General features: G+C 38.2%; 1 protein-coding gene across 1 annotated transcript; it reads right to left on the bottom strand.

Annotated features, from left to right (window-relative positions):
• Positions 1-4,574: 4,574 nt before the first annotated feature.
• Positions 4,575-21,378, bottom strand: abhd3 (abhydrolase domain containing 3, phospholipase). Its single transcript, XM_042498003.1, has 9 exons — positions 21,082-21,378; positions 19,439-19,602; positions 16,434-16,616; positions 14,558-14,603; positions 10,023-10,135; positions 9,261-9,434; positions 8,352-8,400; positions 8,095-8,260; positions 4,575-6,867 (listed from the first exon to the last, which is right to left on the bottom strand). The coding sequence occupies exons 1-9, from the start codon at positions 21,241-21,243 to the stop codon at positions 6,686-6,688; spliced, it is 1,239 nt and encodes a 412-aa protein (XP_042353937.1). The 5' UTR covers positions 21,244-21,378; the 3' UTR covers positions 4,575-6,685.
• Positions 21,379-22,042: the final 664 nt, after the last annotated feature.

The raw sequence follows: 22,042 nt of genomic DNA, 5'->3' as shown, positions 1-22,042 counted from the left end.
GGTAATGCAGTACACCTGGGCAGATCTGCAGGAGAGGGAGAAGGGACAACAGCACAGAACATATACAGTGATAAAATGTGACTTATTTACTTATTTTCTTCTATTTTATACAAATATTTATTCATATTACTGACTCTACTATGCTCATACAGTGGTTCCCACTGCTAACGCCAACATGATCCAGAGCATTGTCACAGAAGCGTGCCGCTGGCTCAGCAACCTACATATTGAGAACCATGTGCAGGCAGCTTGAATCAGACTCTGAATCATAACTCTGAATATTGTGCACAGCTCAAAATGGTCTTAATCAAAGCAGCAGACCCTTGAGATAACTCAAGCTTTAAACTGCTGGAACCTACATTTCCTATAATGAACTCCCTGCTGCCTCCCAGTAGCCCACTTCTTTCTAATCAACACCTCCACATTAACTCTTTAAAACCTGTGCACATTGGTTTGATTTTTTCTTTTTTAAAAAACATGGGAGAAAATTACCTGAAATTAAGTACCACCCTCACTAAAAAAAAAAGGAAAGTACAAAAAACAAAAAATACAACAAGACTAAAAAAAAGTGCAGGCCTGTCTGCAGCCTGTGATTAATACTCCTCTCACTCTCCTCTGCATCTGTTCAATCCCACATCCTTTTGTGCTGTTCAACAGTAAATATCAGTATCTCGCTCATTTCCCAGTCACCTCCTTTCGTGATATCCCTCTCACCTCAACACCACTGTATCCATGCTGTGACTTTGCCCAATGACCCTCTCATTATCAAGCGCAGAAATGGCCTCTTAATGGATGCTATAGGATCTCCTCTGGCTTCACTGTAAGGGCACAGGGGCATTGTCGGTCCGGGGACAGTACTATTTCAGCTCCTGCAAAGTAATATTAGAGCACACTTTCCATCAACCTACAACCCCTGTGTGATATAACACAGGGCTATTTTCAGCCAGCTGCAGTCAGGACAGGATAAGGAAGAGAGGGCAGGAAAGAGTTGCTGCCGTGCAGATTCTTGCACCTCATAATTGCTCTGAAAGATGTTGTGCACGAAGCCCAAGAGATTCTTGACGTCCCAATGTGATTCATTTGAGACAAACTGGAGAATTCCCATGCTTAAAAAGAGGTTAAGGGGTAATTGACTGTTTTATGACTCCGACCGTAAAATATGCAAACAGTGGCTTTCTTTTGCCTCTCTCAATAATGCTGTGTCTTGACACAGTTTACCAGATCAATGTTATGCTTTGATTTGTTCTTTTGGCTGCAATTTTAACAAATCCTTTGACAGAAAAAAAGAAAATGTCTCTTGATAATTCTGACATATTTCCCTCAGTTATTGAGTCCTTGGGCAATGCAGTAATTACTGTATGACTAAACTATTTTCAAACACTGACATGATTAAAGTATCACTGTACCATATTACAGTGAAATACCCTTTATTCCATCTTAAAGAGGTAGTTCAGATTTTTTGAAGTGGGTTGTGAGAGGTGCTTATCCACAGTCAGTGTATTACATAGAGTAGATGGCAGTCAGCACACCACCAGTTTTGACCAACAGACTAGAGTCCGACATGGAAACTTAGCAATGAACCGCTGTAGATGGGGGGCATGCAGCAAAACGTAATAAAGTTACCTAAAAAAAGTATATATCAGTATTAGTGTATGCTATATTGAGAGTATTTTCACCTCTTTGCCTCTCTGTCAGGCAGCCTGTTAAATCACAACTCTCCACTTCAGCTACATAGACTGTCACTGATGACAAGTCCACTCCCCCCCCAAATTATATAACTCCACCCCTCAGGCCTGTGACTCCCTCAATATACAAATGCAGCATGAAGATAATTAGTGCATTTACAAAACTAACACAACCACCAATGCTCGTCAGGATTCTCTTTTTAAATAACACAATAAAAATTATAAAGGGGGAAAAAAACAAACAAACAAACAAAGAAAGACAAAGCCCCCAACCTTGACACCCTAGACTAAATCAAAGGATCCTACATTCATTTATAGCAAAAATCTTCAAATGGCATTACACTGTTGTTTTCTCTGAATAGTGAATAAAAGGTTGCCAGATAGCATCAAATACATTCACCTGCTCATTTCTAATGTATCTTATCCTCTCCAGCTCGAGAGTGTTTAGCAATGTTAAATCACATTTTTTCTCATGAGTCTGGCTTTGAAGAGAGTTTTCCGGTTGGAAATCACTGTCTGACATTAAGTTAAAGCAATGAAAATACTCTAAATATAGTGTACACTTAAAATGACACAGATTTATTTTAGGTGGGAATTTTTTGAGGTGGCTAAAATATGTTTTGTTGCTTACCCCTCCAAAATAATATATTTTTAGCTTCCCTGTCAGATCCCAGCATACCACATACAACCCCATTACAAAAAAATCTGGACTTTCCCTTTAAAATTAAGGAAAAAATGTTTATTTATTTCTATATAATTATGCAGCGTACATCCTCACATGAGCAGAGATATCAACATTTATAATCGAGGGATTCCTGCCACATAATATCAATTTGAGTAGATGGTAACCAACAGTGAATCACTTATCCCTCTTGGCAGTCTACTCTAATTACTCTCAGGCCTCCATAAACCATCCAACTAAAACCAAAGCTCATCTGTCTGTGAGCTTATTGGGGGGTTGGGGTGAAGGTAAGTGGAGTGCCGGGGGATTACAGTTTGCCTTTGGTGGATAACATCCACTACTGCAGCTATGCATATCCTATCAGCAGCTAAGCCCGTGAGTGCCGAGTGAGTCAATTCCTAGGGGTGAAAAAACCAACCCTATACTGTGATGTGAGGAGGAGAGGGAGGAGTGTGACCCTGCAGTGACATGCTGGCCATGCATAAGCCAGCTCAATTGGAAGACTGTCAAATGCCTTGAGCTCAGGTGACGAGTCTGTGACCGGAGGTACAGTCTTGTGTGACAGCTCACGTGACTGATGAGTCTCTGACCAAGCAGAAGAGAAAAAGAGAGAGAATTACCTCCTAGAGGGTGTACGCCTTTATGAACCTGTCGAGTTGTAGTTACAGTGTACATTCATGTCTGTGAAAAGCTTCATGCACATCTTCCCCCCAGGCAGCATGAAAGATTTATACAATCAGCAGGTTTTAAGGTAGATACCCAAGACCAGTGTCACTACTCAATTTATGACCAAATGTCTCGCCTTCTGTTCCTGAGTTATGACATAGTGGCCAGAAAAGTGTTTTTACAAAACATAATGATGTCACAGTGAAGTTGACCTTTGACCTTTTGTTTATAAAATGTCAGAACATTATAGCCTATGACATTTCTGTGAAATGTTGTCATACTGTGACATATTAATTCTTGAGTTATGGCCAAAAACATGTTTTGTGAGGTCACAGAGACCTTGACCTCTGACCCCCAAATTCTAATCAGTTTTGAGACCAAGTGAATGTTTGTGCCAAATTTGAAGAAATTTCCTTGTGGTGTTCTTGAGATATTGTGTTCGCAAGAATGACACAGGCAAGATCACAGTGACCTTGACCTTTGACTAGCAAAATCTCATAACTCCATTCTTGAGTCCAATCGCACATTTGTGCTACATTTGAAGAAATCACCCCCAAGGCGTTACTAAGATACCGCATTCAAGAAAGTGGGATGTACAGGCCAGGAACATAATGCCTGCAGCCACCACAGAGAAAGACAGAGAGAAAGACAAAAAAAGAAAAAAAAGATAAAAAAGAAAGACAGTCAGACAGAAAGAATAAACAGAGAAATGAAAGAAAAAATAAAAATAAAAAACAAAAAAGAATGAATGAATAAAACTGCTGACAAAGGGCAATTGCAGTCAATTATTCTAACCTGCAGTACACAGTCAGTCAAGCAATCCAATATACTCTGTTGAGAAATGCATTACAAGCAGAATCACTGAAGACAGCAGACAAATGGACCTAGACTGTTTAATAATTTATTAAATACAGCATATTACACTCATGGTGATAATGTGCATATACTGGTAATTATACTATTGAGACATTTTTTTAAAATTTAAAATCTTATTGCTGCACACATTTTTTCATCTTCTTTTTATGCAGAGTACAAAATGAAATGCAGCATCCTATGAAAAACAAACAAACAAACATGTCCTTTGTGCTACAGAAGTGATATTAAGGTGCAGGACATGATGACGCTGATGAGACACATGCTAATCAATGGACAACTTGGCAGAACAAACACGCACCAAAATTCCACAGGAACAGGAAGTCAAAATCCCTCATGCAATGCGTTACTGAAACTCTGGCCGCCAGCTGGATCTGAATGTTTCATCAATGCCAACTCATACGCGGTAGCCAGCCCCTTGATCATTGTTGGCGAAACAAAACCAAAAAACGACTGACAGCCAGGTTCCATTAACGATACTTTGCATGAAGCAACATCCAACACTTCAAACAGACAAATATGTACACTCTCCATCTTCCTGTGTTAATTACTTCATTCACATCACCGTATCTAGCACCCTCAGACTTACGTACAGAACTAACCACCGATATTTTCACAAAGAAAACCTCATGGAACTCATATACTCATATACTGCTCTGTTCGGCCTTTGGGATATACTTTCATATATCGGATGAAATGAAGTGCCTTGCATTAAGGAATTAGAGGCATGGTAGTATCAACTAAAATAGTGCAATTTCACATTCCTTGTCATTAATGAATAATTCTCCTACATTATACATTTGTAGAACTATTTGGTGTACGTAAAGGTAGAATGTGTGAAAATAAAAGTGCATGCATATGGTTAAAGGAAGGAAATCACTGACACTTTGGGAAATCCACTTACTTGTTGTCTTGCTAAGAGTTAGATGAGAAGACTGACTCCACTCTCATTTTTGTACATTAAATATGAGGCAGCGGGTTAGCATGGCTTAGCATAAAGATTGGAATCAGTGGGATACAGCAAACTTGGCTCTATTCAAAGGTTAAAAAGTTGGTTTGCAATTGCTTGTCTGTGGATTTTGTTACCTTTGGACTTATCTCTATAAAAACTAAATCTGCACATAAATTAGGGCTGTACCCGACTCAGAATTTGGCCAGTCAGTTCAACACCAATATTCAATGATTTATTTTGTTTTCCATACAAAGTTTTAAAGTTTGTTAAAGTGACAGCGACATTCATGTTATATAGTAACCATGCTAATTCAATCCACAGCAAAATCTGGGGACCTAAGTGTAATGCAATCCATCCATCCAAACCCATCGGCTTTTACCGACTGTCCATGGTTCTGACAGTCCAAATTTTGAAACCTCTTAGACCAAAAAATTGTCCCATTGGACCAAAGGCCCTTTCTCTGATAGCCCATTATCCCATATCTCCAAAAATACAAAAGTCCTGCAGTTAGATGACCCAATCGCCAAGAAAAATGTTCATATTGCAGCCTAAGTCTCTGTAAAGTATAGATAGATTTTGTAACAGATACACTGAAACGTTACATTTCTCAGTAACACTGTTGTGAATCTATAGTTACGTTTGGACACGAAAAACCACTTGGTTATGTTGAGACAAAGATCATGTTTTGGCTTAATAACCCACATTTGGAGTTTTAAACGCAGTGATAAACACAGCGAAAGGTCAGTTAAAACAACCAGGATTGGTGTCTCAAACGCCGCTGGGAAACTGAAACTGTTTTTTCAGAGAAACGGGACTTCGGAGCACTGGGTGTTTTTTTTTTTTTTGATTGGCTTTACCTTCATATTTAATAAGCTAACATGGAGGTTGAGTCAATCTTCCAATCTCACTTTCTGCAAGAGTGCAAAGAGGCATATTTCCCAAAAATATAAAACTCTCACTTCAGAGAAAAGAAACAACTGTATGTCAACTGGTAAATAAGATCTACCTTTAAATGAGGAAAACAAACTAAAGGAGAATGATTGGCAAAACAAGTTTACACAGGAAGTATGAATGAGTATGAGTATAAAGAAAATCCCTGAGGGCTAAAATCCTACTGCTATGAGTACTAAAGGTTCATGAACAAAGATGATTGGATTTTCATGTACAGTACTTGTGTTAACTTCAAAAGAACATTATTGCACAAGGTAACCGCGGACTCTTTTAAGCTAGCTAATGCAACCGAACAAGATGGGCACAGATTCAGCTTTTCAACAGTGACATGGGCAGCTATGCCTGTTTTTTTTTAATAAGCATACCACTGAGAGCATGATTACATACAATGATTTGTTAACTGTATGGAATAAATAAAAGGATGTTGAATGCAACACAAACGCTGCATTCAATAAGATGTGCCCTTCAAATGAGAAAGAACTTTGTTTTTTTTGTTTTTTTTTTGCTTGTGGCAGGAGGAAGAATGGGACGGAAGGATGGAGGGCAAAGATAAAAGAAAGTCAATGGAAGGAAGGAAATAGGTAGAAAAGGATTAGGTAGAGAGGGAAGGAATGAAGGATGGATGGAATGTAGAAAGGAGGAATGAGGGGCAAGGGTGAAGGAGGGAAAAAGGTCAAAGGAAGGGACGAAGAAATGAAATAGAAAGAAAATCACGGAAGAATTGAATAAAAAAGGAAGGAATAAAAGATGGAATGCGACAAGGAAAGATGGAAGGCCAACATTAAAGAAAAGATTCAAGGATGTAAGGAACAAAGGAAGAAAGGCATAAGAGAGAGAGGAAGTAGAAGTAGAGGAACACTTGGTTTTGTTCTCTTATCAGGAGAGGTCTTGGAGTCCACTGCCTTTTTCAATGACCGCCTTAGCAAACTGCTTGAAGACTCGGTCCATGTAAGTGCTCTGTCGAGGCCACAGGCCCTCGAGGAACCCGATATGGCCGCCGTGACAGGTAATGAGCAGGGCCAGGTTGGGGTTCTGCTTCACTGCCTCCACTGGGATGGCTGCAAAGGAAATTAAATATTCAAGTCATGTTTAGTTTATTTGCACATGCACATGTATAGAAATTAAAATGTTTAAACACTGTGAAGGAAAGGTTAGAAGTCAAAATGGCTTGTGCATTTACCTCCCCTTTTAAACAACTGTATGTGAGTGTATGTATGTGTGTAATAACTGTATGTTATGACAGTAATCAGTCATGAAAGTAAAAAAGATAAAAACAAGGATTGCATAGTTGATCAACATTCCAAGACAGTTATCCAAAATTGATGAAAATATACAAATGACAAAAGGTTTGCATATACAAAGTTAAAAATAAATCAGTGAAGGGCTATGAAACAAGTAAAAGCAGCCACACTACTGTGTGAACAGTGCAGATCAGGCGCAGCACGGCCGCTGCTTCGCTGCTGCTCAGCTGCTGCTCAGCTGCTGCTCAGCTGCTGCTCAGCTGTTGCTTAGCTGCTGCTTAGCTGCTGCTTAGCTGCGGTACATCTAGAAAGTCAGAGTCTTGCAGATTTTTACTCCGTGATGGGAATGGTTTTCAGCAAAAATGGTCCATGAAAATGATGTTTTGATGGTCATACTGACTTTATATCACCTTTCACTGCAGTTTCAGTTTCATTTCAGTTCTGTCACAGACATAAGAAATATGAATATCTATGCTTAAACTCCACCTTTCTTGTTTCCATTTCAAAATAAAACCCCACTGACAATGTTTCTGTTGAACAAATCCCTTCAGTTGTTAACAAGGCTTTTTATTGTGAAATATGTGCATGGCTGTGTTGTTGACAATGCAATGACTTGCATGGCTTCATAAATTAATGGAGTATCGTCTTTTAATTGTGGATATACAATAGTTACAGCAGCAGGCAGCTGCAGCAACAAGACTCCTTATGCGAACACCACAAGCATGCGAGCAATTCAGCGAGGTAGCTGTCACATACTGCTCACACACACAACGTGTCTTTTGGGTGTATTGGCTGTATTGGAGAACAGTGTGAAAGTAAAGAGCTCTCACTTTGCAGCTAAATCTGGGGACCAAAATACCCCCAAAAGAACAGAGCAAAAAAAAAAAAAAAATACAGTAAAAAAAATCCAACTGCTTGACTAGAGGAATCTCAGTCATCTCCAACTGATGATTGAAATCTTCACCTTCAAGAGGGCAGTCATACTAGATTCTCAGACTTAATGCCACCATATTAGACGTGCCAATAAAGGTTGCTTGGACTCACCATGAGACGGAGAAAAGACGTCATCAGCAGCATTCAGACACAGCATTGGCACCTGCACAGATTTCAGCCTGTGGACAGGACTGGCATCATGGTAGTAGTCATCATTGGTAGGATATCCAAACATTATGGAGGTGAACCTCTCATCAAACTCTCGAATGGTCTTTGCCTGTAGGTAATGAGTAAATCAATTAAATTCAGGCTACTTTGTTTAATTAGATTAGCATTTATGGTGAAGCGTCACTAAAAATAGTTCCGACCTTCATGACATGATCGATGTCGTAACACTTTTCAAGCACTGGTCTGTGTCTGCGGGGGAGATTGAAAATAAAACTGTCACCAACTGCTGTGAGGTGAAATTATTTGCATCTGAATGCCCCTCAAAAACGCTGACAAGGTTGTAACAACATAATGAAACAACAATCAAGCTCAACTTTCAAAGCAGTATTACAAAAGCATTATAGTGCACTGACATCATGCCCATGTTAACACACAGATTGTAGTACATTGAGGGTATATTAAATGCTAAATGTTATCATGCTTTTTATGTGCTTTGGTTGCTAGTTAATCCTTTAAAACCTGAGAAAATTGGTTTGGTTTATCCCAAAAAAAAAAACAACTAATAATAAGAAAATTACCTAAAAATAAACGAAAAAAAAAGTAAAAGCAAACATGAAAGCAAAGAAATGACCCATAAAAGTGCACAAAATTAAAAAACATTAAATGTATACTTATTCTGCAACATAATTTAAAATGTATATTTATAATGACTGTAAAAGTTGTTTTCTAGACATTTCCCCTAGTTTTTTGATAATTTTCTAATAATTCTCCCCGCTTTTGAACTAATATTCACGTCATTTTCAGGTAATTTTCTTCATCACCTTATACTAATTTCCTGCAATTTGTGAGGCACATTATGCCAAGTCGGTTATTGCCTATTTGTCCATATTTCTTAAATCAAACCAATTTGCTCAGGTGTCATAGGTTAAATAGCTTGTAAGAGGCATTGATCAAAGTATTTTTACTTGAAACTGTAAAAAGCAAAACTTTAATCAACAAATAAAAAATAAACACGGAATACCCAGTAATTCAAACTCCCTAAACATTTAGCCCTCGAGCACCATCAGTGAGTTAGCAGCCGTTTTAATCCCGCTCTGGCCTCAGCTGACCTGTGCACAGACGCTTGTAGGCAGCTGGTGAGGTAGGAGTTGAAGAGGAAGCGGTCCAGGGGCTTTTCCAGTGAGGCAGTGCACTCAAACACATCCCAGCCTGCTGAGAAGACGACGACCCCTTTCAAACAGGTCTCCCGGCCCTTGCGCCCCAAGTAGTTTGCCAACATCATCCTAAATACAGAGGGAGGGCGAGAGGAAGGGACAGATGGAGCAAAAAAAAGGGATTGGAACATGTTCCATTTCTGACCAATCCTTCACTTCATGGGATTAATGCAGAGCAGTATAAAAACACCTTCTTTGGCAAGCTGCACTGAACCACTGGGACCATATTAAAGCACTGAATATAAACCAACCGATACCCCAGAATACTAATAAAAAATAAATATCAATATGTAATTCTAATATCATGTATTTTCGCCTCCATATACCCAAAAGAATTGTGAGAGTTAAATATTTATAGCAAATCCCCAACTGTCAGCTGCACAGAGAGAAAGTTATACCTACTAGCATGACATCTTTTGCCTTTTTCATCCTTCTGGTGTCATTTTGCATAAACCAGTCACAGATTTAGTGAATGTGAGTAAATACTGAGTAGTTCACTAATGCTGGATTACATTATATCAGGTGATTTCAGGGTACTGCAGTTCACTTTTTTGTCACGAAGTTGTCTTGTGCAGCTTTAAGTCACATTCTGAGCTTTGTTAGCAGTGTCGCCAGCACTGAAAAGTGCAGTCAGCTGGTAGTGAGTGGCTTCATTACCCGCCCATTGATACTCCAGCGGCCATGATTGGTGCAGCGTCATTAGTCCTCTGGATGTGCTCAATAACAGTCTCCAGGTCCTCTGTATTGGCTGCACAGTAGGTCCTCGGGGTCTGTGTGAGACAGGAAGACAATAGAGTCATGCTTTTCTTTCAGTGTCTCTGTCTACTTTAAATGTTGCAAATATCGCACAGATTTTTCTAGTAATGTGCAGAATTATGCATTTAGACCCTACTGGGTTAACACTTGATGACCTGGATTAATGTCAGTTTTCTTGTGTTGCATTCAGATGCTTTTTATTACTTATGAAACCTGAGGAAATTGGTTTTATTTAATTCAAAAACAGAAAAAACATAATGAGCGACTTGACCAGAAATGTCCTGCAAACTGCAAGAAACTAGCAGAAGGTGACAAGAAAATGATCTGAGAAAGGGATTTTTAGATATTATCAAAAAACAAGGGTAAGATGTCTGGAAAAGTAGAAATATTTATAATTTACTAAATTATATTTGTAAAATCATGTTACAGAAAAAAGGTTTTTAGTACTTTTTTGTGGTCATTTTCTTTCTTTTTCAACATGGATGTGCTCAATATTATTATCATTTTAAGATAATAATAATAATTTAAAAAAGATATATATATATTTACTTTTTACTAATTTCTTGCTCATATTTGGCCCATTTCTTGTTAAGCTGCTCATTGCTCTCTGCCTATGTATTTTAAAGAAGGAGAATAATACCCTATTCACTGACAAAAAGGCTGCCATCCCTGTCAGTAGAAAAGGAACTTAAAAAGAATCAGTGTCAGTGTTACTATCGCTGAACACTGCTTTGTGCAAAAGATTGGCTCTCCTGCAGCTGCACCAGTCACAGTGGCCTAATTGAGAGAGCACTGGCCTCCTACGAGGGATGTAAGAGAATAAGAATACACTTGAGTATGGCAATATTATGTTTTGTTATACTACATTGATTCTCAAAAACACTGTATTGATTTTTAATGAGTAGTTTACATGCCAAGATTTGTGGCAGTGATTCATTATGTGTTGTGTTTAAATCCCCCGACTGTTGGATCCCTCAGTGTGGTGATCTATCTTCAGCTATTTGACAGAAACACAAAGACCACAGGCCTATTAAACAGTCAGAAAGGGCGCATCATTAGTATTGACAGTTTTCCTAAAATTAGATTTAAAAGAGCGTGATATATCACCGTGCTTACAGTACCCCAATGTATTAAATCATAATCCCTGTATTGTGACAGGGATCATACTGCCAGATGCTTGCCCTCAGATACCAGGGACTGTGGGTTCAAGTCCCATCAGGGACGTAGCAGAGTGGTGCAGCGAACATGTGTATGGCCCATGACCATAAGGCTGATGGATGGAAACAACTGTCTTAGGGTTGCAAATCATAAGCACTTTCCTCGATTGATTATTGGTTAAATTAACTATTGATTAATTGTTATTTAAAACAAAACAAAACATAAAAACATTGCTTCAAACAATACCAAATGCATTTGGATTTCACATTTTCAATTATATTCCTAACAACCGATTAATCGATTGTCGATTAATTGTAATCATCCCTAAACTGTCTGACATTTCATCAGTTACACAAAGAAACTGAATCTCTTTGGGTTTTAAACTGATGGTTGGACAAAACAAGATGTTTGGAGACGTCACCTCGGGATGGCAAATATAATCGTTAGGCGCCACTCTCAGCCTGAAACAGCCAGTTCACTATACCTCCTTTAAAATGCAAACAGTAATTTTGCAATTGTTAATTTCTGTTATTTATGACTGTTTTTCTCCACGTCATATGTGTGAGGCATCTCTTTGGACATTCATTAGACTGCAAAAGTGAGTCACTATAATTGAGTAAAGGTGGGAACAGAGGATTTATTTTTAACTCTATAAGTTACATATATAATGTATATAAATGAAATCGCTATTTTTGCATGCCAAGAAAGATTAAACATTACGAATTTACAACTTATCTTGAAAAATACTATTATTATTATTATTATTATATTATTATTATTATTATTATTATTATTACCATGTATTCAGGCTACGATATGGATGAACAATGAACATTGTTTTAACATTTTTGGAATAAGGGGTAAAATCCCTGTCAACTTGAAACAGTTTGTCAGGCAGAGCAGGTTACTTAACATTACAAAACGAACCAGCTCGAACTCAAAGGAACCCATTTACAAGTCCAATTTCTCAGGATGCAGTTGACTCTTCAGCTCTCCAAGACCCTTCATTAGGATTCAAGATGAAACTCAGGCAAAGTAAATTCCTCTTTTTTTTATTTACTCTTACGGTTCCTCTAATAGGCCTGCACAACTGATGGACTCTGCAGTGAAACAGCTCAACCTACACATACAATTACACCACATCAAGATATTTCAGAGAAATATGTTATATCAATAGTTGGGGTAAACATTTAAGCAGACTTGAACTTGTGCTGTGCAAAGCTTCTCCACAGGAAAGTGTAATGTAATAGGCTTTTTACGAGTTCCAGAAATAGGGCACTAGCACTCAGGACAGTCTTTGAGGCAGGGGGCATCTTTCACACAGCAGCTCATTCTAAACTAAAGTGCTGGCCTATTTAAACAATGGCCGATATTCACACTAAGTGGACACAGAGAAAACGCTCACAGGGGCATACAAATGCTACATCATTTGCATAGAATATAGTACAATTCCCTAGTGAAATGAGGGAGAAAATTCCCTCCTCACCACCACCACCTCTTGGTGCAACGCCAAGGTTATAGAGTTTAAAGTTGTTGTTTTTTTTAATCTGAGGACAGCTGAGCAAACCACATTCTGGATTTGACCTAGAATACATGCTTAACACTTTGAAACCTGGATTGGACATCTTTTTTTTTTTTTTTTTCAAACATAGGGATAAGGCAATGAGCAACTTGGCAAGAAATGTCCTGCAATTTGCAATACATTTGTAATTTAGAAAATTAATTCTAAAAAGCTCCGAAAAGATTTGTAAAACTTCACTATATTTATAAAAATAATAATATAATTCATATCAATATGGAATTATTATATCATAATCATTATATTGAAATTATTTTAGAGAATAGTTATAATTTTAAGGCACATTTTTAGGTCATTTCTTTTTTTTCCCCCACTTTCCTGTTTTTATTTATTTCTTTAATGCTAATTTTCATGTAACGTCTTGCTATTTCTTGCTAATTCTTGGGTCATTTCTCCTTAAGATGCTCACTGCCTTATATCCACGTTTTTTAAAGAAATCAAGCCAGTTTGCACAGGTTTCTTTTTATTTCTTTTTGCAGTTGAGACAGAATACAACAGCAGCAGGTCACAGATCAGCCACTGATTCAGATTTACATCCACTAAGAAGAACATTAGATTGATTGTGGGCAATCCCTGCCTGTAATGAAACACCATTTATGCTCTGAATGAGATCTCTGTATGGTAGTGTGGTGGTATGATTAGATCAGGGTGATACGGTCGTCCTTAGAGAACGTGCCTCTGTTCTAAAGACTTAGAGACATAAAACACAGCAGGCACAGCAGGCTCGGGCCCATTTTGTTGGCTAAATATACTCGGGTGTAAGAGGACAGATTAAGCCAGGTGTCAGAGCAGCACGTGCTCGATGAGGTCATATTTCTGTGGATCTGCATTAAAATACAGTATCTGCCTGCAACTTAATCCCTGCTGTGCAACAACATTGTCTGTGCAGCATCCGCTTAGGCTCCCTGTGGGCTCTGGGACACGTGTGGAATAGACATGCTCTCGACGGCTAAAGCAATAAAAAGGACAACTCTGCTTGGAAGCTGTCACACTGACAAATGACAGTGAAAATGATCTTTTGACAGTCATACTGACTTTATACCACCTTTTACGACAGTATCAACGTCTGTATCTGTCATTGACATGTAAAAATACAAATATCTGTGCCTAAACTCGACCTTTTCTTTTTCATTTCAAAATAAAAAGCCCTCTGACAAAGTTTCTGTGGACAGAATCCCCTCAGTTTTTAACACAAGGCTTTTTATTGTGAAATATTTGCAGGACTGTGTTGTTGTTGACAATGCAGTGGCTTGCACAGCTCCATAAATGAGTGGAGTATTGATTGTGGAAATACAACAGTTACGGCAGCAGACAGCTCTGCAGCGGCACCGCAGCAACAATGCTGTCAGTGTGAACATAGCAAGCATCTGAGCCGCTGCAGTTCAGGATGGTAGCCATCACGTGCTGTTGGTAATTTTATGTTGTTTTAATGGTTTTAAGCCTGTTTTACCGTTAACCACAGTAACCATGGCTTTACATGAGCCTAGCCGAGCTAGCAGCTAGCGTTAGGGTTGTCTCTACCCTCTAGTCCACATATGGTCCCTTCTGGCTCCAACAATCCAAGACTGTGACTGTCAAAATGCCAAACTCAAGGTTTCAAAAACAGGAGTCCACAAGCCAATGGATTACATCACAGAGACTACTTCCATTATTTGTGTGCAGTCTATGGTTGTGTGTATGACACATGCCAGATTCTTACCAGCAGTGTTTCCCCGGATACCCCTCTGTTGTTGAATACCACACATCTGAAACACAAAAAAACACATACGCTTATAAATCATTATTGACTCCTCAATGGTTCCTTTAATCATTTCATGAATTCTGTAACTAAATGAGTTAAAATAGAGCTGAAACGATTAGCCGATGGTGGTCTAACAACAGAAAAGGAACTTTTTGCTGGTAGCATCTTATTAAATGTGAGAATTTTCAGCTTTACTTTTTTCTATAATGCAAACAGAATATTTTGGGTTTTTTTGATCATGTTCAAACAAAACAAGCAGCTTGAATATGTCTTATATAATAAATAATTGACAGGTTGAACAATGATGAAATGTTTGTTAAACCTTTGAAACTTGAAGTAACATCACTTTTTTTGTGCTGCTTTCAGACTCCTTTCACAAGTATCTAAACCTTTTGAAGCATGAGCACATTGGTGCGATTACTTTCAGAAACATGGGGAAAGAGGCAGTGAGCACCTTTGGAAGAAATGTTCCACAAATTAGAGGAAATTTGTAGATTTAGAAAAATTATTTTTTTAAAGCTAGGAAAAATGTCTAAGGAAGAAAAGAAAGGAGCTGGGGGGAAAATCCATTTATAATTGTAATAATTACACATTTAAAATTAGATTTCAGTATTATTATACACTTTTAAGCAGTTTTAAAAATCTTTTGTTTGTTTTTGTTTGGGTTTTCAGGTAATTGTCTTGTACTTTTTACTAATTTCTTGCAATTTTTGGGGTCATTTCTTCTTTCATTAGTCATAGCATTCTTCTCATATTTTTCAAAGAAAAATTTTTTTTTAGGTTATAAAAGGTTAACTGCAGCCCTAAAGTCATGGGTTTCCTTTTAATCAAAAGCATATGCGCAAGTAAAAAAACATCTGCATGCTCTGTGTGAGCTTATGCTTGTTTTTTTTTTGTTGTCATTACAAGTTACTGACCTCCATGTTCAGAGGAGCACAGTGGCCCAAATTCCTTTAAACAAATGTTCCTTACTTAAAAAAAAATGAACAGGGGAATATGATGAGACGTGCAGAGAGGCACAGCCGGGTGAAGAGCATTCTGTTTGTACTGTAGTGCAAAAGCATCAGCATCCCTCCTCTCATCTATTATCTGGAGTCAGAACTGCTGTTTCGGTCGGTGTAACTCAGCAGCAGGGTGGGGCTAGATGGGCTGTTGGGCAGGAGGTGTGTGCGTATGTGTGTGTGTGTGTGTGTGTGTGTGTGTGTGTCTGTGTGTGTGTGTGTGTGTGTGTGTTGGGTGCTTAAACACACACTGCAGCATAGACTCGGAAGCTGGTCTGGGCTAAGCTGCAAAGCTTGTACCAGGATAAGCTGTAATTCATTAAGCTACACAGACAGGGGTGAGGGGTGGAAGATGCTGAGTTTGCCGGCTCTCTTCCCATGCCTTCCCAAATCTGGGTGAAAGAATGAGTGCAGAAACACAGAGAAAGGGGCCTACTGGAGAGGGAGAAAGGGAAGGAAAACTGCCTCACTCTGCAACTCTTGGAGCTTGTGCTACGTTTGGCTATTTACAAAAAAAGCAGCTCTTGACACAGAGCTGAGCTGCCAAATTTATTTGTGCACTTCACCTGGAATAACCCCAAGCCCCTGGCACACATGCACCTATTATATAAAAGTTACGAAATCAACACAAAAGCGGGTGTCAGGTTTTATGTTTTAATCAATAGTGGTATGCCTGCGGAGGTGATTTGATTTTGATTTTGATTACACAAAATATCTGTATGCTAGATGGTAAATTGGAGCATAAGGCGCAGAGAGTGTCAGTTGTGATTTAGTGCCCTGGATTTGTGCTCAGCGCTGGACCTCCGCCAGGGTATCCAGCCAAGACCACCCACCTATAGCCCAGATCTCGGCTCTGTTGGACCATGTGCAGGATGTAGGACTCTCGGCTGGTGCCGGTCAGACCGGGGAGGAGGAGGACTGTGGGCCTAGTAGCAGGGTCGGGATGAGAGAGGCTGTCGTCGTTGTCAAACCAATCCAAAGAGATCTGTCCCCCATCTGCTGCCTTAATAAGCTCACTGCAAAGACAAGCGAGACACGCAATCTTTCAGAATATTATCCTCTGTCTGTATCGGTGTATGTAGTCGTTTGTCTCATTCAAGCACATGCAAAACACCCAGTTCAACACTGATAAGGTTTGCTCACTGAATCTCCATTAACCATTTTAAACCTGAGAAAATAGATTAATCAATGAATCATTAAAATGGACCATATAGAGTTTAAAACATAACATAAATATTATCCTTTGATGTGCTGCAGCAGATTATAGATTAGACCTAATTTGTATCTGCAGTCCTCTAGCACATCAGAACAAAGACACGGCACACAGACATAATAATATCAAGTTAGTATATACAAGACAAAATACCCATAATTGCACATGATATAAAGTGATGCAAAGAAGAAGACATGAGACAAAAAATGCAACATGAAACTTCACAAAAAAGCACATCACACACAAAACACACAATATAAAGCTATACACAATAGCGCATCACAAGTGAGTGCTTGCTGAATTTAAAACAGATTTAAAGTCCACATGGATTTGATTTCTTTCAAAAACACAGGAAGAGGGCAGTGAGCAACAAAAGAAGAATGACCCAAAAATTAGCAAGAAATTAGTAAAATACAGGCTATAAGAAAATTACCACAAAATTAGTTTTAAAAAAAGGTTGAAATAACAAATAACATGAAAATTACCTGATAAAAGTGCTTTAAAAATATAATAATTTTGTAACATATTTTAAAATATGTAATTATGATAATTACAACTAATGTTTTGTCCCTAGCTTTTTTTATTTTTTCCCGATACATTTTTGTCTAGCTATTTTCTTTTTTATCCTGAGACATTTTCCATACCATTTTAGAAATTATTTTCTAAATCTTCTAATTTTTTGCAATTTGTATAACGTTTCTTGCCTTGTTGTGCATTGCCTTTTACCCCATGTTTCAAAAAGGAATCGCACCAATTTGCTAGGACTCAAAGGTTTAAATATTTGTAAAAGGTGTCTGAAAGCAGCACAAGGAAAGGGATGTCATTTCAGGTTTCAAAGCGTTAAAAAATGTTTTAAAAAGTCTCTTCGGTACAATTAATACTTTCTGTTCAGTTCTAGCTAAAGCGACTTCTTCATTGTATCTGTCACGAGCGCTCCTAAAGGGGAATTGGAAATGTGAGTCGAGCGCTCACTTACAGCTGCCTCATTTCCTCTGTGATTATCTTGTCAGCATGCTTTGCAACACACAGCAAGTTAAGATAAGGAGGAGGGCATTGCACCACTGGGTAGTTATAGTCAATCAATTTCTGGGCTATACAACCCTAGCCTGGCAGATGAGGTCATTCTGTCCCAGCGCCAGTACATTTTCAGACCTGCACTGCAAACACACTCACAGTGAGCCAACTTGGCCGGAGGTAAAGACATCAGCATGAAATTACAGAACCGCCATGAAATATGCACCTGGAGCTAGACTTTAAAGCCAGCAAGGGCCAATCCAGAGTGACCAGGACACAAAGTGGGAGGAGACTTGGTGCTAATCCGGCGCTCGGACAATAAGATGAGTGGAATTTCACCCTGACAGACGCCGACAAATAGGACGATTTTCACGGTGTCTGTCCTTGGGGCAACCTTGGGTAACTTCATTATGGGAGGGGGACGTCCTGTTGTCCCTGGAGGAAATGTGGTAATAACTTAAGTGAATGTGACCATCAGTCTTACTGTGTTTGATAACACACAGTCGGACTGAGGTGAATGTAGTCCCTGTGCATTATGGGAATATATATCTCCTTGACTAAGGAGACCAAAAGAAGCAGAGACAGTGTGAATGTTAATGGGACAGACAAAATAATAAAAAGAAATATCAATACGATACCGCCAAGCAAGAATATTGCGATACTATGATGTATCGATTTTTCCCCCGAATCCCCTATTAGTAATATATAGTTATTACTACTATTACTATATTTTTTAACGCAATGCTATTTGATCTGTACTCAATATTGGCCAATACACAACTTCAAGTATCGGAACATCTCTACTTGAAATACAAAAATTCCTAATAAGCAGAACAGATTTATTCCGGCTATGACTATTAGTGGTGATTTAACAGTGCCTGTCTTTAAAAAAAAACAATTGATTGATTGATTGATTGATTTTTAATTGAGGAGCCAAAGCAAAATGATAAGAATTAATTTTTTTCTTTCTCCAACCTCAGCCTGGCTCAGAAACAACTCACAATAATAGCTCATAATACATGTACAATGTATAGTGTATTCACACACACACACACACGCACACAATGTCTGAATACATGAAACAAACTACCTGAGAACGTAATATGAACAAATAAGTAAGAAATAGTAATCAAGAAAACTAAGTCTCTCTTAATTCATTTAAATCTCCTTTTTGTGCACAGTGGGCAAGGAATGCAGAGGCAATTAATCTTCAACAAAATGTACATTATCAAGGAGCAGGCAGGGCGGCCCAAGCCAGCATCGTGGCACAATAGATCTCTTTCTCCTCTGAGCCTTTGGATAAGAACAAGACTGGGATTTGTTTTGCAGTTGTGAAACTGGTGAGCATGACATCTAGAAATGGGCAATGGCAGTTTCTCAGTGACTAAGCTAGTATTTGAAGCCTCTTAATAAAGCTTTTCTCTGTGGGCATGGAAAATTCTGCAGGAGAAAGTAATTCCTCCAGAATGCCAGAACATGAAAACTGCTGTTATAAAAGCATGTGTACTTGTGTCAAACGTGTTATGTCAAAGGTGAACTTTCTAGTTTGCATGCCAGGTGCAGGTGTGTCTGATTGGAAGGGGTAATAAATTCCCAGCAGTGTGGACTTACTTTCTGTAGACGACTCCAGGTTTGGCTGTGACAAAGGGTCTCAGCAGAGTCTGGATGCGGCTCTCCCAGCACCAAAAGGTGGGGTAATAGGTCTCTGACACTACCGGACATTGCTCCCTCAGAAAGTGGTAGAACTTCTTACCCCCTGAGATGAGCTGTGGCTTCTGCAAAAGACAGGTGAATGAAATGAGAAAAAAAACAAGTTTGTGTCAAAAAAGTTACGTGTTTTTTCCCCTTTTTTCCCCTTTCTTTAATTTACGTGACAATATTTAACATCACAACAGATCCATCACTGTAATAACACTTTTTTTACAAAAAGTTACAAAAAAATCTAAATCATGGCCTTGAGTTGCATAATGTGTTGCATTATTGTCTCTACACTTAACAAAAATCTTCAAAACCAATTGCCTTGAGAAAGGTAAGGAAATACAACAATAGCTAATTGTTAAGTTTAATTAAAAGTTAGCAGACTTCTATGGATCTTAAAAACATCCAAAGTCCACTACATGCAAAATCCTCTTTGCCATGATCAAGTTTAGTCAGACTTACTTAGTTTACTCAAGTTGCCATCACTTAAAAAGAACAAGTTATTTTACTCTTCATTTTTAAATTGCCATCTTCACAAAGTTAAGTAAATGCACCAATGTTTTTGCGTAAATTCAACAATTTGATGTAAAGTAAAAGTAATTTAAGACTGATAGTAATATTCAATTACTTGCACTTTTTAAAACAATCAAATATCAGCTCGTCAGATTTTAAAGTGCTCAAAACATGCAAAATCAGGATATGATTTCAGTTGTCTGTATTAGTCTTATTTTTTGTTTTCTTTTATTATGTTTGATATTATCATTATCATTTCTCAGTGTAATCAAATGAATTATAACTGTCTGTACAATATACTCTTATATTTGAAATATATATATATATATTTAAGACTTCTGCTGTCATAAATAATTAAAATGTCACAATTTCTCTGTTAACACACTGATAATAACATTTAGGCATGCATTAGCCCTGCATTACAACGTGTTATGGCATTGTGGTTTGTAAATTGAACAATATAGATTTGTTGAATAATTTAGCCTAATAGCTACCTCTTTTGTTTCAAGTCACCTCACTGGAGAAAGTGATGATTTGATGGAAATTCAGCATTAAATCCATTTATTGTAGTTTAATTCAAACAAATTAATGTTAAAATGTTTATCATTTTAATATTAAAATCATGCATAACAGACTGATTATTATATAAATCCAACGATGTCAAATAAATGATGTCAACTTAACACACCATGCATTATAGAAAACCATCAACCGGCATTTCTAGCTAACATGCATACAGTCATTAATGTTAGCCTAGCTTGGTCAATGCATCTACGGATTGATTTAATGTCGTTACATAAGTGCTGCACGTAGATGTAGATCATTTAATTTCAGGAGAATATTATGACTAAAACGCGTGTTTAATGTGTCAGATGCAGCCCACATGTGTGCAGGCGTGTAACGTTAGCCCACCGGTGCACAGATGCAACCTAATCGAGACCTCCATCAGCAAATGCACCGGTCGACTATCACATACAAGGCTGTAAGGCGAATAACAGTCCCCTTAAAGCGGCCGGTCAGGTTATAAAACATTAGTTTATTACCTTCGCTACTGAGAGCAGATAGTAGCAGGTGTACGCTGCGCTAAAGCCCAGTACCAGAGACAGTCCTACTCCCGATCCAAACAGCCCAACTTTCACTTGATTTTCCAAATAATGTGACAGGTCCCGTGTCAAAATGTTGAAATTGAAGTCCAGCGAGATCATTGCAAGGTCCCTGTTTTCCCCCGTACTGCAAGGACAGCGGCCAGCTCGGTTGAAAGTCAGCTGTGTCTGCCTGCGAGCCCACTGTGAAGGAGACAGTCAAGGGGACCTGATGTGAGGATATATACCGTTTATGTGTATGTATAAGCGAGCGGTGGCGCTCTTTGACCAGCTATATCTCTAACACACACAAACACACACACACACACACACACACTCAGACAGTCAGTCAGTCGCCCCCTGCAGCCTGCAGAGCTGCTGTGCACCATGCAGAGCTGCAGATCAGCATCACAGCCTGGAAGTCTTCCATCAGCGCCTTCAGCAGTGGTGAAACGTAACTAAGTACATTTACTCAACTACTGTGCGTAAGTAAGGATTTGGCGTACTTGCACTTCACTAAATTTATCTGACATCTTAAGATAGTATACAATTAAAGATTTTCTCAAAAAAAGTGAAAAGTTTATGAAATCTATTTTTGATAGATTTAATTACCAAAAAGCTTATACAAGTACAGCTTTAACTAGTTGATTTATCAACGATTCACAGAAATATAACTGTTAGCTATTTAAAAAAAAACATTTCAAAGTCTTGTTTCTGGTTTTTTTATATAATTTTGAGTTATTATTATTATTATTATTATTATTATTATTATTATTATTATTATTATTTATAATATTATTATTTATTTTTGTGGTTTTTTCTTTTTATATAAGTTTGAGTTTGGGGATATTGTTTCTATTTTATATGATTTTTTAATTTTACTTTTTTATCATTTTGAGTTTTTTTTGGGGGGGGGGGGGGG

Source organism: Plectropomus leopardus, chromosome 12 (genome assembly GCF_008729295.1).
Source record: "Plectropomus leopardus isolate mb chromosome 12, YSFRI_Pleo_2.0, whole genome shotgun sequence".
Classification (NCBI taxonomy): Eukaryota; Metazoa; Chordata; class Actinopteri; order Perciformes; family Serranidae; genus Plectropomus; species Plectropomus leopardus.
This window is presented reverse-complemented; position numbering and strand designations above follow the sequence as displayed.